The 15,838-nt window shown below is 35.7% G+C and overlaps 2 protein-coding genes across 2 annotated transcripts; both read left to right on the top strand.

Annotated features, from left to right (window-relative positions):
• The first annotated feature begins 765 nt into the window (after positions 1 to 765).
• Positions 766 to 6,917, top strand: LOC110929200 (vacuolar-sorting receptor 3). Its single transcript, XM_022172325.2, has 11 exons — positions 766 to 1,304; positions 1,690 to 2,471; positions 3,110 to 3,179; positions 4,072 to 4,155; positions 4,244 to 4,320; positions 4,659 to 4,740; positions 5,436 to 5,518; positions 5,610 to 5,676; positions 5,786 to 5,914; positions 5,989 to 6,098; positions 6,596 to 6,917. Exons 1-11 carry the CDS (start codon positions 1,010 to 1,012, stop codon positions 6,692 to 6,694), a joined length of 1,878 nt encoding a protein of 625 aa, XP_022028017.1. The 5' UTR covers positions 766 to 1,009; the 3' UTR covers positions 6,695 to 6,917.
• A 3,705-nt stretch (positions 6,918 to 10,622) lies between these two features.
• Positions 10,623 to 14,609, top strand: LOC110929202 (mitotic checkpoint protein BUB3.1). The gene is made up of 9 exons (XM_022172326.2): positions 10,623 to 10,812; positions 12,187 to 12,317; positions 12,475 to 12,557; positions 12,818 to 13,084; positions 13,156 to 13,231; positions 13,754 to 13,834; positions 13,917 to 13,995; positions 14,088 to 14,188; positions 14,275 to 14,609. Exons 1-9 carry the CDS (start codon positions 10,693 to 10,695, stop codon positions 14,360 to 14,362), a joined length of 1,026 nt encoding a protein of 341 aa, XP_022028018.1. The 5' UTR covers positions 10,623 to 10,692; the 3' UTR covers positions 14,363 to 14,609.
• The last annotated feature ends 1,229 nt before the right edge of the window (positions 14,610 to 15,838 follow it).

The following is a 15,838-nucleotide window of genomic DNA, read 5'->3' as shown; positions in this document are numbered from 1 at the left end:
GATCGCTTCGGCTCTGATACCAAATGATAGGAGTAAAACCCCGAATCACCGGTTCAAAACAAACAACAAAATTTAAGATAGTTCTACGGTTCGTTTGGATACAGAAAACACCACCAAACAAACGGTAGGGCTGCGATGTCGAAACCGAAGATACAAATTCACCACTTCGGTTCAGAAATCGTGTCTAAGAACACCACCCAATGTGCCAAAATTGAGCTAGCATAGACAATTAATTTAACTCTCACACTCAAGAGATAAATCAACAAAATTCTTTTCTCAAACATAAACTCACTACCTTTTCATCAGTGTCGAACCCATACATATAGCAATTAAAAAATAACTTCTACTAACTACCTACCCCACTACTAAATAAATTAATTAAAATAGTATAAACTAAAAGAAACTAAAATACTTTAAATGGGTAAAATGGGAATCGTGGGCAGTTGGCTCAAGGTGGCCCATTCTTCACGTAGGCATGGGGTGAATGCATCTTCATGGGTCTATTCCCGGTTACGGAGCGACGTACATGGGTCGGGTCAGAGTGGATTGTTTGACCGTATGTATATCATATATATATATATATATATATATATATATTATTAAAAGCTCTAGCCACTCTGTCAAACACCAAATATATTTAAAAAGCTATAACTACTAACTATCATTTATCAGCAACCAACCACCAGCTATGTTTGCCAAACATAGTCTTAGTGCTTGTTTCGAGTTTTCCATGGACACCAATAATCACCTACCACCATTCTTTTATGTGACCTTGACCCGAGATATATTTGTGATAGTCAACAAAGACTCAAACGAGAGTACTAGAATCATCAATGAGTAGGTAACCAAAACATATAACACGACACCATTTCATTACCATTCTTCGCTCACACGTTCAACATTTTTCTTCACACAGAATCCCCAAATTCAAGACATACTCCAATCTATTCACTCTCAAATTAGGGTTCTTTTAATCCCACCCTAATCTTGCTCAAACCAATCGATTATCATGGCTAAATCAGTTCTAGGGTTTCTGTTCTTCACTTGTTTCTACTATCAATCAGTAATGGGTCGATTTGTAGTGGAAAAGAACAGCTTAACTGTCTCATCACCTGATAGCATAAAGGGTAATCACGACAGTGCGATCGGAAACTTCGGGATTCCGCAGTACGGCGGTAGTATGGCCGGTACGGTGTCGTATCCTAAAGAAAATCGAAAAGGGTGTCGGAAATTTGATGAATTTGGGATTTCTTTTAAGGCAAAGCCTGGGACTTTGCCCACTTTTGTGTTGGTTGATCGTGGAGGTATATTGTTTACTTTGTTTTAGATTGTTTTACATTTGTTTGTCTGTTAGCTGAATTAAGCTTTTGTTGTTGCTATATTTGGGGTTAAGATCCTTTTTTTGTGGTTTTGGGTAAGGTTCTTTTGGTTTTGTATGTTTATTTGTGTCTTGGGATTAACGGGTTGGATCGGTTTTACGTGTTGTTTGTGTTAATCGTGTTTGAACACAATTAAGACGATCAGTTGGTCGATAACAGTTTAAGAAGTTAAGAATAGTAGTTTAGAGACCGTAGACTGTATTGATTAAACGAAATTACATCGGTCCTTTTGTGTATCTATCTCTCAACATAAAGACTGATTTTTTCAAGCCAAATTCGATGTTAATAATTTATATGTTTTGGTATCCAGATTGTTTTTTCGCTTTAAAGGTTTGGAACGCGCAAAACGCCGGTGCATCCGCGGTTCTTGTAGCAGACGACATCGAAGAAGCGCTAATAACTATGGATACACCCGAAGAGGACGTTGCTTCCGCAAAGTATATCGAAAACATAACAATCCCATCCGCCCTGATTTCCAAAAGCTTCGGTGAAAAATTGAAAAAAGCGATCAGTGATGGAGAAATGGTAAACGTGAATCTCGATTGGAGAGAATCCGTGCCACATCCAGATGATCGTGTCGAATACGAACTTTGGACGAACAGCAACGACGAATGTGGAGTTAAATGCGACATGTTAATGGATTTTGTGAAAAATTTCAAGGGGGCGGCGCAGATTCTCGAAAAGGGCGGGTACACGTTATTTACGCCTCATTATATAACATGGTATTGCCCGCAAGCGTTCACGATAAGCAAACAGTGCAAATCGCAGTGTATAAATCATGGAAGGTATTGCGCTCCGGATCCCGAACAAGATTTTAGCTCGGGTTACGAGGGGAAAGATGTGGTTATTGAAAATTTAAGGCAGTTGTGTGTGTTTAAAGTGGCGAATGAGACAAATAAGCCGTGGGTGTGGTGGGATTATGTCACTGATTTTCAAATAAGATGCCCAATGAAAGAGAAGAAGTATAATAAGGAGTGTGCTGATGCGGTTATCAAATCCTTAGGGCTTGATTCGAGGAAAATTGAGAAGTGTATGGGGGATCCTAATGCGGATTCGGATAATCCTCTGCTTAAAGAAGAACAAGATGCTCAAGTATGTTGTGCTTATAATTTTCAACATCTATATCTATACTATATATTTATATGCTATATTTATTAAACACACTCTCTCTTTTTAATAATAATGTATTTTTAAAGAAAATACTAATTGTATTAATAGAACACATTTATTTTAAATGAAAATTACAAATATAGACATCTGACCAATGTTTATTACCAAAATAGACAAACGCCGGCTAAGCCCGACATATTCGGGGGCTAAGCTGGCTTTTTTTTGCTAATTATGACGGGTCAAATAATTAATTTGGTAATTTTGACTGGTCAAATGATATTTTGGTAATTTTCCCTTATTTTAAATTATTTCTTATTTTAAAAAAACTTTGAAATCTAAATATGTAACTTTTGTTTTCAATAAAATAGTAAATGGAAGTCAAGTTACATTAAATAGTAATTATTGTATTTTAGAAACCCAATTACATATTAATTTTCACATATTTTAAAATTTGTCCAAAGTCGTTGGTATATGTAATACATGTTTAAGAATTTTGATGTATTGATATTTTCCACCAGTGTAGTACATAGGATTCTAACCTAGTATGAATGTATAATTCAAATGTTAGTAAGCATTTTTTATTTCCAATCGTATGTACGATCAATATTTTTTTTTTCCAGATTGGAAAAGGATCAAGAGGTGATGTGACCATATTGCCTACACTGGTTGTCAATAATCGACAATACCGAGGTCAGTTCTTAATTACTTATGCCTGCATATGTTTAAATTAGATGTGCCCATTTCGATCCATTTGTTTACAAATGTGTCATCGGGCCTATGTTTTTTCTTCAATGGGTAAACAGGATTATTTAAGAATATCAAAAAACGGAAACATGTCAAGCAGGTCAAAAGTTTTCTGAAAACTATTTTCAATGCATATATTCTTCTAAATCGTTTTATTTGAGAAACATGTTGAAGTAGATGTTTTTGAGATAATATAGCTTTTGCAGTCATATTTTTCTCCATGCAAAATGGAGTAAAATACACGGATAGTCCTTGTTGTTTTCCAAAATTTCGGATTTGGTTTCTAGCTTTCCAAAAGTACACGCCTACACGGATGGTTCTTGTGGCTTGCACTTTGTAACGTCCCCAACTTTTGTCAAAGGTACACGGATGGTCCCTATGGTTTGCACTTTGTAACGTATTTAGTCCCTAACTTGGACCTCATGAAACCTTTAGATTTGTTGTCTGGGGACTAAATGCGTTACAAAGTGCAAACCACAGGGACCGTCAACATACTTTTAGAAAGCTAGTGGGGATCAAATCCAAAGTTTTATAAAACCACAAGGATGATCCATGTACTCAAGGGCGTAGGACAGTGGGGGCGGCCGACCCCCCGAACTTTTCGCTCAGTAGCGGAGAGTATGTAGTTTTCGTATAGAAATTTTTGGGTATATACGTTTTCGACCCCCGGTTTTATAGAAATTTTTGGGCGTGTACGTTTTCGACCCCCCCGGTCGGAATCTCAAGCTTCGCCACTGCATGTACTTTGACGCAGTACTAACCCGCTCATGTTGCGATCTTTAGTTTAAATTCATGGGGAAAGTCATTTATATATTCATTATAAACGTTGTGTTTACAGGAAAGTTGGAGAAAGGTGCTGTTTTGAAGGCCATTTGTGCTGGTTTTGAAGAAACAACCGAGCCAGCTGCTTGTCTTAGTGACGGTAACCTATAACCATCGGTTTATACGTAATTACACAACACCTAAGAAGTAAGAACGGATCGCTTAGTTTGAGTTTTCTTTTTCTTCAGATGTGGAAACAAACGAGTGTTTGGAGAACCATGGTGGCTGTTGGCATGACACAAAAACCAATGTAACCGCATGCAAGGTGCACATAATAACTTTTAAACTTTCGATATTATTGTTTGTTTATATTTTTTTTTTTTTTTTTTTTTGAACGGCAAATTTGGATCACTGACGGATCACTGGAGTATCATCGTGCCACCAGCATAACCACCCGATCATATCCATCTCCACTAGGCAATAATGCCTATACACCAATTCAGGAGGAAACCCAATAAATTTGGGAAAACCCCCTTTGTGGGAATCGAACCTATGACCTAATGGTCATAAGCCTTATCCCACCCCCAGATACCACTAGGCTATAATGCCATGGGTATTGTTTGTTTATATTATTAATGGAAATGGATGCATTTGCACTTGTAGGATACTTTTCGTGGGAGAGTTTGTGAATGTCCGTTGGTTGATGGAGTACAATTTAAAGGAGATGGTTATACCTCATGTGAAGGTAATAGTTTTTGTGATTGTTTTTTTTTTATGAAATTATACAAGAATGTGTTTTTTAATGATAAATTTTTGAACTACATAACGTCACATAATGTTATGGTAGCAAGGTTTGTTTTTATCGTTTCATAAGGCTGCAAACGAACCGGACGATATGTGTTCACGAACGCTTACTGAGCGAGATTTTTATGGTCGTGTTGGGTGTTCGTTCGTTAAGGAAATGAATGTGTTTGTTTGTTAATTTTAGGCAAATAACGTTCTTGAACACAAATGAACACAATCTAATGTTCATGAACACAAATAGAAACAAACGAACACAAATATGCGTTCATGAACAGAATTATAATACATTGATACTTAATTACTTATTAAATATTATATTTGGTGGAATTTGAAGGAATTAAATAAAATATAATAACTAAAACCACTAACTATCAAAACACAAACAATCACGTTCATGAACATAAATTAATGAACGCGGCCCCTGTTCATATTCGTTCAATTAACTAAACGAACGGAATTTACCGTTCATGTTCGTTCATTTATTAAACGAACACAAACGAACTTCCTGCCGAACGGTTCACGAACTGTTTGCTGAACATTCGGTTCGTTTGCAGCCCTATCGTTTCATCCAAGTTTATTATTTTATTTATAGTGCTACAATCACATGAATAACCCTTTTTTTAACTCTGTATATAGCAAGCGGGCCCGGACGTTGCAAGATCAACAATGGAGGATGTTGGCATGAAACCCGAAATGGGGTGTCATACTCTGCTTGCTCGGTCCATACTCTCTTCTCAACTCTATATTTCATCTCTCCCTTTCCCAAAAAACGTACATCAGTCATAGATTTTAAAACGTTTCCTTAAACAGGATAGCGGTAATGGTAAATGCACATGCCCTCCTGGATTTAAAGGTGACGGTGTCAATAGTTGTACAGGTAACTATGCTTGCATATAACTTCATTTAGAAAGTAGTTTCGATCCTTTGGTTTTAACTAGTTGGTCAACGTCAAAGTCAACTTTATCGATAAATTTTATTGTGCACAGATATTGATGAATGCAAAGAGAAGAAAGCGTGTCAGTGCCCTGAATGCAGTTGCAAGAATACATGGGGAAGCTATGATTGCGCTTGTAGCGGTGATCTTTTGTATATGAGAGACCATGATACTTGCATAAGTACCCCTCTTAACTTAAAACCTTAGGTCCATATGGGTTCCTGTTTCTGAGTTCTAACCGTGTATGTGGTTCAGGTAAAAGAGTTGCTGAAGCTAAATCCGCATGGACCGCTTTTTGGATCATTATACTAGGCTTGGCCGTGGCTGCAGCCGGTGCATATCTTGTCTACAAGTATAGAATAAGGGTAAGTACAACTTATTATTATTATTACTGTCGAGTTAAATGCCATTTTAGTCCCTGTAGTTTGGGCCATTTTGACAGTTTAGTCCAAAGGTTTCATTTTTCACCTGTGGGTCCAAAAAGGTTTCACCGTTGCCATTTTAGTCCACTGGGTTAACTTCATCCATTTTTTCTGTTAACGAGAAGGGTAATTCGGTCATTTTATATGGCCGAATTGCCCTTCTAGTTAACATAATTACATATAAAATGACCGAATTGCCCTTCTCGTTAACAGAAAAAATGGATGAAGTTAACCCAGTGGACTAAAATGGCAACAGTGAAAGCTTTTTGGACCCACATGTGAAAAATAAAACCTTTGGACTAAACTGGCAAAATGACCCAAACCACATGGACTAAAATGACATTTAACTCATTATTGTCATTAACTTTTCATATCTTTATTTTCTTGATTAAGTAAAGCGTTTTCATGGTGCGTAACTCGTTACATTGTATTATTTTTAGACTTACATGGACTCGGAGATTAGAGCTATAATGGCGCAGTACATGCCTTTGGACAACCAAAGTGAAGTTGTGAATCATGTGAGTGAGGATCGCGCTTGAAATCAAGATTCATGTTTGATTTATCGGGACTATGGAGATGTTTTGATGGTCATGTCCTACATCCGACCGATGAACTCATAAGATGTTTTATGCACATTTGTGTACCATGATAGGTGATAGAGAAGTGTAGAAAACTTGTAAACTTGGAGTGTGCGATTTCTTTTTCAGGGTTTAAGTTTGTCCGTTGTATTTGTCCTTGGCTAATCGGGTTCATTGCGGCTCATCGTGATCGTTCTTGACTATTAGGGGGTCTGTGGCGGTATCTTTAGTTGTATAAGGTTACCAAGGAATGATTCACTCATGTCAACATTTAAGGGTAGATGTGGGTTACAACATGATCATATATCATCCTATTCAACTCGACAACAAAACTTACATGGCATGAAATTGTAACACCTTAACTATAGGATCAACGCAACTGTCAAAATGATAAAAACAAGAGAAAATGATAATGTCAAATGTTATAAAAAAATATCGATTTTTATAGTGTAAAGTTGAAATACTTTATAAAAACACCATGATAGGTGTTGCGTTCAATATTTTCACATGGTTTTACACTTTTGAGGTGTAAGTGGGCTCATAAATAGAAGTGTGCTCAAATAAGTAATGACAATAGGCTCCAAGCTGCCTGTTGTCTTTACGTATATGTATGGAGGTCATAACTAAAGTTACTCCCCTATCGCATTATAGCTTGTTAGCATCTTGGGGATAAGATGAGACTTAGTGACCATAAGGTTTTGGGTTTGATTCTCACAAGTAGCCCCGCTTGCGGTATTTTCATATAATGTATATATGTGTGGGCGCTCGGGGGCAAAAGTGAAAGTGCTCTAATTTTAACGTTATTTTACTAATTTCGTGAAAATAATGCTAAAAGAGGGGATGGTTAATCATGCATCATGTGGTGGTGTTAGCCGAAAGACAAGGGTACATGCACTAATCAGCGTTTGTCTCAATTACTGAGTGTTATGTGCCTTATGTTTAAGGCTTGATACAAAACTACTATCAAGCCGGGGGGGTCTTACTGGAAGCAACATCTCTATTCCTACGGAGTAGAGGTAAGGCTGTCTACATTTTACACTCTTTAGATCCTACCTTAGCTTTGCTATTGGTGGTATACACTGAGTATGATGATGATGATGATGTTTGATTCCCACAAGGGGGTGGGGGTGGGGGGTGTTCTCATATTTATGATCAGGTGGTTCTGCTCACGAGATAATAAAATTCTTTTTTTTTAACAAATAACCGAAGTTACTCAAAGTCACAAATAAAAAATTATATTATATTATATTTCTTGCATAAGAAACTGGTCCATTGATAAATCAATTTTTTATAGTTGTTCATTTAAAAAGTTTTTATTTCTATAACAAACAAATAAACATACCACAGTAAAGGCCCATTTAATTTTTCTTTAATAATGTGTAATTTTTATTAAATATAATTTAGATATACAATTTTTATTAAGTTTCAATACAAAATTTATTGAAACTTTAAAGGAAATTCAGCCAAAACTCTTTGTATATTTAAAAAAAAAAAAAAACTTTACATATTTGATACAACACAGTTTTTAATCAAATGTATACTGAAAGATAGACGACAAACCAAACAAATTTGTATATTTAAATTCATAACTGGCATTAGATATTGCTGACTATATATCTTAAACAAAAATGAAAACTTAGAAAAAAAATTAAGTTTAAGTTTGTAAGAGAGATTCATGTGTTGTGGAGGGTGCAAAGGGAACTGGGAACGCATTGCCCATGCCACCTAGGGGCGTGGAACACTGTCCCTTTGGGTGTTATGGGGGCATTAGAGAAAGGTTGTGGTTATCAGTTGTCACGACGCTACCTGCGTTTTACTTAATTTAAAAAAAAAGATAAAATAAGATATTCAACCCACATCACTACCACATTTCATATTACCATAAAAGACGCATCTCCAACGCTAGAGACAAGTCTGAAGTCATATTCGCCACTGCAACACATCAAATTAGTCCAAACATCTACTTTAAAAACCTAACTTTTTCCTCCGATACTAAACCAATCCAGCATCAATCTCACACTCCACTTTTATATACAAAGTATATTAAAAAATGTGAATGTGGGGGGTCCTCACTCCTTGCGTCCGGACGAGTCCGCTTTAGCGGACCGGACCAAACCGGACCTTGCCTCATCATCTCCTCCAACACACACATAGTTTTGAAAATGAGATTTGGAATTTTGGACTTGGTTTGGTTTGATTTGGTTTGGTTTAGTGCATTAGAGATGCTCTAAATCCAATAGACCATAAAACCACAAAACATGTCTAATAAGCCTGAAAACATTCACCGCTTACATAACACCTTTTTATTTCAACAGCAAGTCCACAACACATACATTGTTACAATGTTACCACATTTTTAGAATGTATTTTTTTTTAAACTAGTACTTATAAAATAAAATAAAAAATCCCAAAGAAAGCTCAAATCAAAACATCCCAAATTAGGGCTGTAAACGAACCGAACGAACATGAACAAGGCCATGTTCGTGTTCGTTCGTTAAGGAAATTAACATGTTCGCAAACTGTTCACGAACGCAAACCGAACATAAGTTTATGTTCGTGTTCGTTCGTTAAGGAAATTCAGTTCTTCACGAACAGTTCGTGAACACTGGTCTCGAACACAAACGAACACAAGCAAATAAAAACAAACGCAAACGAACATTTAACTTGAAAACAAAAAATAAAAATATTGTCATCCTTAAACATTGAATATAAATAGTTAAATATAACCATCAAATGATAAATTAAAATACAAGAAGTCTATTGCACCACCAAACGATGAATCAGGTTTAACTAACTTAGAGCATTCACATCCATTCCACCATTTTTTCACCCTAAATTACACTAAAGTACACTACATTTTCTCTCTCCTTTTCAATTAAATAATATATTTTTATACCTTTATCATTATCTTTTCTCTCTCGTTCACTCACAACCACTTTCAAAATATATTAAAAAATTATAGGGGGTGAACAGTGTCTTTTCAAATATACAGATGAACAGTAACATTTTCTCTCTCCTCCACTCACAACCACTTTTTATACTCTTCATATTATAAAAACCTCACTCACACAATTTAGTGGAATGGATGTGAATGCTCTAAGACATAATTATCCCCAAAAATGTCTTCAAATGTCCAAATTTTAGCTAACTTAGAAAAATAGGGTTTCAAATTTTCAATATGCTTAGATAAAAGGTTTATTATTTGTTATTTTTTAATATAATCAAACGAACACGAACGAACGTAACCGAACATATTACCGAACGTTCACGAACGCAGTCGAACGAACGAGACCTTTGTTTGTGTTCGTTCGCTAAGCTAACCGAACGAAATTTTTTGTTCGTGTTCGTTCGTTAAACTAATCGAACCAACATAAACGAACTTTCCGCTAAACAGTTCACGAACTGTTCGCTGAACTTTCGGTTCATTTACAGCCCTATCTCAGATACTATAAGACCACCCGTAGTGGGGCGGTATTTTTACAAAAAAAATTGAAAAAAGACGCCCCAAAACGCCCCCACCCCCATTACACCCGGCGTTATTAGGCGTTATATTTGAAAAAATTGGATCTTGACGTTTTAATTAAAACGCTGGAAGTGGTCAAATGGTTTATTGAAGTGGCCAACGGGAGTGGAGGAGAGTTTGACTAGCCAATGACCAACTAGTTTGTTTGTTTGTTTGTTTTTTTTTTTTTTTTTTGTTTTAATGCTTGGAAGGGGCATTATTAGGCATTATTCCTATTACATCACTTTTACAATAACGCCCCATGTTGACTGGACTACCACATATCAGATAATACCCCCTAGTAAAGGCATTATTTTTCTTCACCACTACACATGGTCTAATGAAAACCAAAAAAAAGATATTCCAAAAATTTGAATTTAAACCCCCAAAAGAGTTTGAAACACCATTTCAAATCCCAAATCCCCCCAAACCCTCTTCTTCCACCGGAACCCTAAAAATGACAGCAGCGGTGCCACCACTTACCGGCAGAGAGCTCTCAAATCCGCCGTCCGACGGTATCTCCAATCTTCGTTTCTCCAACCACTCCGACAATCTACTCGTTTCCTCATGGGACAAAGTAAGTATTCGCTTCTCACCATCTCCATTCGTGTTCATTTCTCTATTCCAATCGCAAATCGAACGCTAACAGTTGATTGCAGGTAGTAACTGTTATAGATATCAGTTAACCTGTTAACATTTGTGTGAATCTGATGCATATGTGTACTTTTGGAATGGATAAAGTAGTAGAAATGTGATTCAGCTGTTTATATAATTCTGATGCATCTCTGTTTGCGTATTTCTGTATTTGAATCGAAAACCGAACGGATAACAGTTGATTGCAGGTCGTAACTGTTATAGATATTAGTTAAGTTTTATTAACATTTGTGTGAATCTGATGCATATGTGTACTTTTTGAATGGATAGGGTGCTGGAACAGTGATTTGGTTGTTTATATAAATCTGATGCATCTCCGTTTGTGTATCTCTGTATTTGCATCGCAAATTGAACGCCTAACAGTTGATTGCTGGTGGTAACGTGTTAACGTTTGTATGAATCTGATGCATCTGTGTAGTTTTGGAATGGATTATTAGGACAATGATTTAGTTGTTTATATAAATCGGATGCATCTTTGTTTGTGTATTTTTTTAATTTGAAATGAAATCGAACGGCAAATAGTTGATTGCAGGTAGTAGTTTTTTTTATGGAACTTTATTAAGTTATGAACATTTGTGTGAATCTGATGCACATGTGTAGTTTTGGAATGGATAATGTGATTCAGTTGTTTATATATACATATTTGTGAGAGTGATTGTGTGGAGTTTTTTATCTGCTCACTAACTTTTGTAGATATTAGTTAAGTTATTAACGTTTATGCAAGTCTGATGCATCTGTGTACTTCTGGAGTCGATAGAGTAATTGAAATGTGATTTAGTTGTCTTTATACAAATATGTGAGAGTGATTGTGTGCCAGCTGTTTTTAACTGCACACAATTATTATAGATTTCAATTGAATGGAAAATCGATTGGCTAACTGTTGATTGCAGGTAGCAACTTTTATACATGTTAGTTAATTTATTAACGTTTATGTAAGTCTGATGCATCTGTGTACTTTTGGAATGGAGAGTAATTGAAATGTGATTTAGCTGTCTTTATACAAATTTGCGAGAGTGATTGTGTTTGTGTGCACTTGTTTTTATCTACACACAAGTATATGCAAGTGTAGCATAGATTTTAATCGAATCAAATATCGAACGGCTGACAGTTGATTGCAGGTTGTAACCTATATAGACATTAGTTAAATTATTAACATTTGTGTACTTCTGAAATGAATAGAGTACTAGAATAGTGATTCAGTTGTTTTAATACAGATTTGTGAGAGTGTTTGACTGTGCTTAATATATATTATGCTATTGATGATGCAGATTAAAATTTTTGATTGTTTTGGTGACAGATCGTTCGGTTGTATGATGCGAGTGAAAATGTGTTGAGAGGAGAGTTTACACATGGAGGTGCTGTTCTTGATTGTTGCTTTCATGATGACAATTCTGGTTTCAGTGCTAGTGCTGATAATACTGTCAGGAGGTGAGCATGAATGTTTTATTTCAAGTTGTTGTCTTCTAGGTCTGATTTGATATCTAAAAAAGTCATATTTGGTTGCAATTAAGGAACGTTATAAACTTGAATGATAATTTATTGAATTAAAACATAATGATTTATGGTTTTTCTTCACATATTTCAGGCTTGTTTTCAATCAACAGAGGGAGGATATACTTGGCCGTCATGATGCTCCTGTTCGATGTATTGAATACTCTTATGGGACAGGTAAGAGGCTTACAACTAGATAAGGTTCATATGTTATATAAATATCTATATACACTCATATTTTCTCTTAATGATAAGTTATTTCCAACATCCGACGAGGTTCTCTGTTGTATAAACGGAGATATTTATCGTGTATGTACTTATATACTTCATAATCTTTGTTTTAAAAGGCAAAGGCGCTAACTTTCATAATCTTTGTGATTGTGCACTAAAGATGGATATTATGTATTTATTTTTTTTCTTTTGTGAACACTTTGTAGGGCAAGTGATAAGTGGCAGTTGGGACAAAACCCTAAAGTGTTGGGATCCAAGAGGTGCAAGTTCACAGGAGCGGACTCTAGTAGGTACATACACTCAACCAGAACGTGTCTATTCTCTGTCTCTCGTTGGGAACCGTGTCGTAGTCGCAACCGCAGGCCGTCATGTTAACGTTTATGATTTGAGGAACATGTCTCAACCCGAACAACGAAGGGAATCTTCCTTGAAATACCAAACTAGATGCGTACAATGTTATCCCAATGGAACAGGTATTCTTGTAATTTTTTCACGTTTCGTTTACCTTTCTTTCGTTATTTGACTATAAGATGATAACTTGCAGGATATGCTCTTAGTTCTGTGGAGGGCCGTGTTGCAATGGAGTTTTTTGATCTTACCGAGGCCGGTCAATCCAAAAAGTATGTGTTTTTGAAGTTATACGACCCTTCATGATAACCCCTATGTATTTAATTCTTGAGTAAAATGTCATTTTTGTCCTTGTGATCTGGCCAGTTTTGCGACTTTCGTCCAAAGGGTTGTTTTTCCGCATCTCGATCCAAAAGGTTTGAAATCTTGCCATATTCTTCCGGTTCGTTAGCTCCATTCGTTTTTCTTCGTAAAGTCAGGGGTATTTCCGTCTTTTTTTAACTTAAAGGTCAATTCAGTTTTCTTTCAGGGGTATTCGGTCCCTTTACATAAATTGAAAAGGACTGAATTGCTCTTTAAGTTAACAAAAAAGACAAAAATACTCCTGACTTAACGAAAAAAATGGATGGAGTTAACAAGCCCGAATGAAAATGGCAAGATTTCAAATCTTTTAGATCCAGATGCGGGAAAACGAATATTTGGATGCAAGTCGCAAAACTGGCCAAACCTCAGGGACGAAAATGACATTTTACTCTTAATAAATTTTTATTATTGATGCCTCGTGCTATCTTCAGATACGCATTCAAGTGTCACAGGAAATCAGAAGCGGGAAGAGACATTGTCTACCCTGTAAACACCATTGCTTTTCACCCTGTGTAAGTTTTTTTTACCGTTGCTTAGTTCACACAGTTATAATCAGTCACCTGAAGATAGTAACAAATATTCAACTACTTGCAGTTATGGGACATTTGCTACAGGCGGGTGCGACGGTTTTGTCAATGTTTGGGACGGAAATAACAAAAAGAGACTGTATCAGGTATATTTTACCACACCAATTCCAACATTTTCCAAATACACGTTGGTTAGGTTACTATGTTCAAGATTCGTATTTTGTGGCTTTGATTTCAGTACTCGAAGTACCCTACAAGCATTGCTGCTTTATCATTCAGCAGAGACGGTCGACTATTGGCTGTTGCATCCAGTTACACATATGAAGAGGGAGACAAACCGTAATCACCCTTTTTCTAACATCAACCCTTTTAACCTTGTTTTAACTCATTTACTGATATCATAACTTTGTTTATTTGTCTTGCAGTCATGAACCAGATGCTATCTTTGTTCGTAGTGTGAACGAAGTCGAAGTGAAGCCAAAACCTAAAGTTTACCCTAATCCCGCTACATAATTGGAACTACTTTATGATATGAATGTGACTTTGTCATCTAGTTTAGCAAAATATCTTTAGAAACTGATGGTCAAGTGCCGTTCAAGTCAGGGTGTTAAGATACTTGTGTGCAATTGCTGGCTAGTGTAAGATGTCTAAAAAACTTAAGTGGGTTTGATTTATTATAATGTTTGTTTATATATTTTTAGGTCATATTGACGTTGATGGTCAAAAGATTGTTGACATTGATGGTCAAAAGATTGTTGCACTCTGGTTTATTAGCTGAACATATTTATGTTTGATTCATCTTACTAGTTGAACGTATTATGTTTGATTAATCTATTTGTTCAAGGGTAAAGTTCTTGTACAAATAATCTTAACATACTAAACAAACAAATTGAAGGAAAACTCAAAAAGACAAGGTGGCATTTTTGTAATTATCAATAACTATCAAAGTTACTCTACAAATACCTCTAAAAAAACCTAACCACTCCCCCCACCCCCAAAAAAAACCTAAACCCCCCACCCCCCAAAAACCTAAAAAAAAACCTACCCCCCCCCCACCCCCAAAAACCTAAAAAAAAACCTACCCCCCCCCCCCAAAACCTAAAAAAAACCTAACCCCCCCCCCCCCCCCACCCAAGCTAAAATGCTAAAAACTAAACCCCCCAAAAACCTAAAAAAAAACCTAACCCCCACCCCCAAAAACCTAAAAAAAAACCTAACCCCCCCCCCCCCCCACCCAAGCTAAAATGCTAAAAACTAAACCCCCAAAAAACCTAAAAAATCTAAAAAAATTAAAAAAAAACACACAAATTATTTTATTTTATTTTTTTAACATTTTTTATTAAAAAATTGCTACTTTTAGTAGCAGCAACAAAAAAAAAAAAAAAAAAATTTTTTTTTTTTTTTTTTTTTTTTTTTTTTTTTTTTTTTTTGCTAACGAAATGTAGCGATTTTTTAATAAAAAATGTTAAAAAAAAATTGTGTTTTTTTAGGTATTTTTTGTTGTAACTTTGATAGTTGGTGGTAATTACAAAAATGCCACCTTGTCTTTTTGGGTTTTCCTTCAATTTGTATGTTTAGTATGTTAAGATTATTTGTATTTGATCTTTTGCCATTTGTTCAAACGATGGGACTGAATTTGTCTTTGATGTTATTATTATGTATAAGGTTGATTGTTTTGAAGTTAGCATTTCTGTTAATATACAAATCTGTTATATACGATTTTAGCACAACCACAAAGTTGATGGGTTTAATACGGATAACTAGGGCTGAGCATTAGTCGGTTCAATTTTGAGCTAAAATTGAACATATAATCGATGTTACGGTTAAGACTCAAGACCCTTTTTCAAATATTATCGTTATAACAGTAGCGGATCTAAGATTTTTGTGAGTTGAGGTAAAAACAAGTTCGCTAAAGTAGGATTGGGTTTTGTACATAAAAAATTGTTTAGGCTCAACCCTTTGTTTTTGATTAAAGTGTGTTTGGATTGA

Source organism: Helianthus annuus, chromosome 3 (assembly GCF_002127325.2).
Source record: "Helianthus annuus cultivar XRQ/B chromosome 3, HanXRQr2.0-SUNRISE, whole genome shotgun sequence".
Classification (NCBI taxonomy): Eukaryota; Viridiplantae; Streptophyta; class Magnoliopsida; order Asterales; family Asteraceae; genus Helianthus; species Helianthus annuus.
The sequence above is the reverse complement of the archived record's forward strand: the minus strand, read 5'-3'. Positions and strand labels throughout refer to the sequence as shown.

Excerpts from the sequence above, each read along its gene's own strand:
- LOC110929200 (XM_022172325.2), top strand. The coding sequence starts at position 1,010 with ATGGCTAAATCAGTTCTAGGGTTTCTGTTCTTCACTTGTTTCTACTAT. Across the intron at positions 5,519-5,609 it reads TGTCATACTCTGCTTGCTCG|GATAGCGGTAATGGTAAATG; the intron begins GTCCATACTCTC and ends TTCCTTAAACAG. Across the intron at positions 6,099-6,595 it reads TCTACAAGTATAGAATAAGG|ACTTACATGGACTCGGAGAT; the intron begins GTAAGTACAACT and ends TATTATTTTTAG.
- LOC110929202 (XM_022172326.2), top strand. The coding sequence starts at position 10,693 with ATGACAGCAGCGGTGCCACCACTTACCGGCAGAGAGCTCTCAAATCCG. Across the intron at positions 12,318-12,474 it reads GCTGATAATACTGTCAGGAG|GCTTGTTTTCAATCAACAGA; the intron begins GTGAGCATGAAT and ends CACATATTTCAG. Across the intron at positions 13,232-13,753 it reads GAGGCCGGTCAATCCAAAAA|ATACGCATTCAAGTGTCACA; the intron begins GTATGTGTTTTT and ends TGCTATCTTCAG.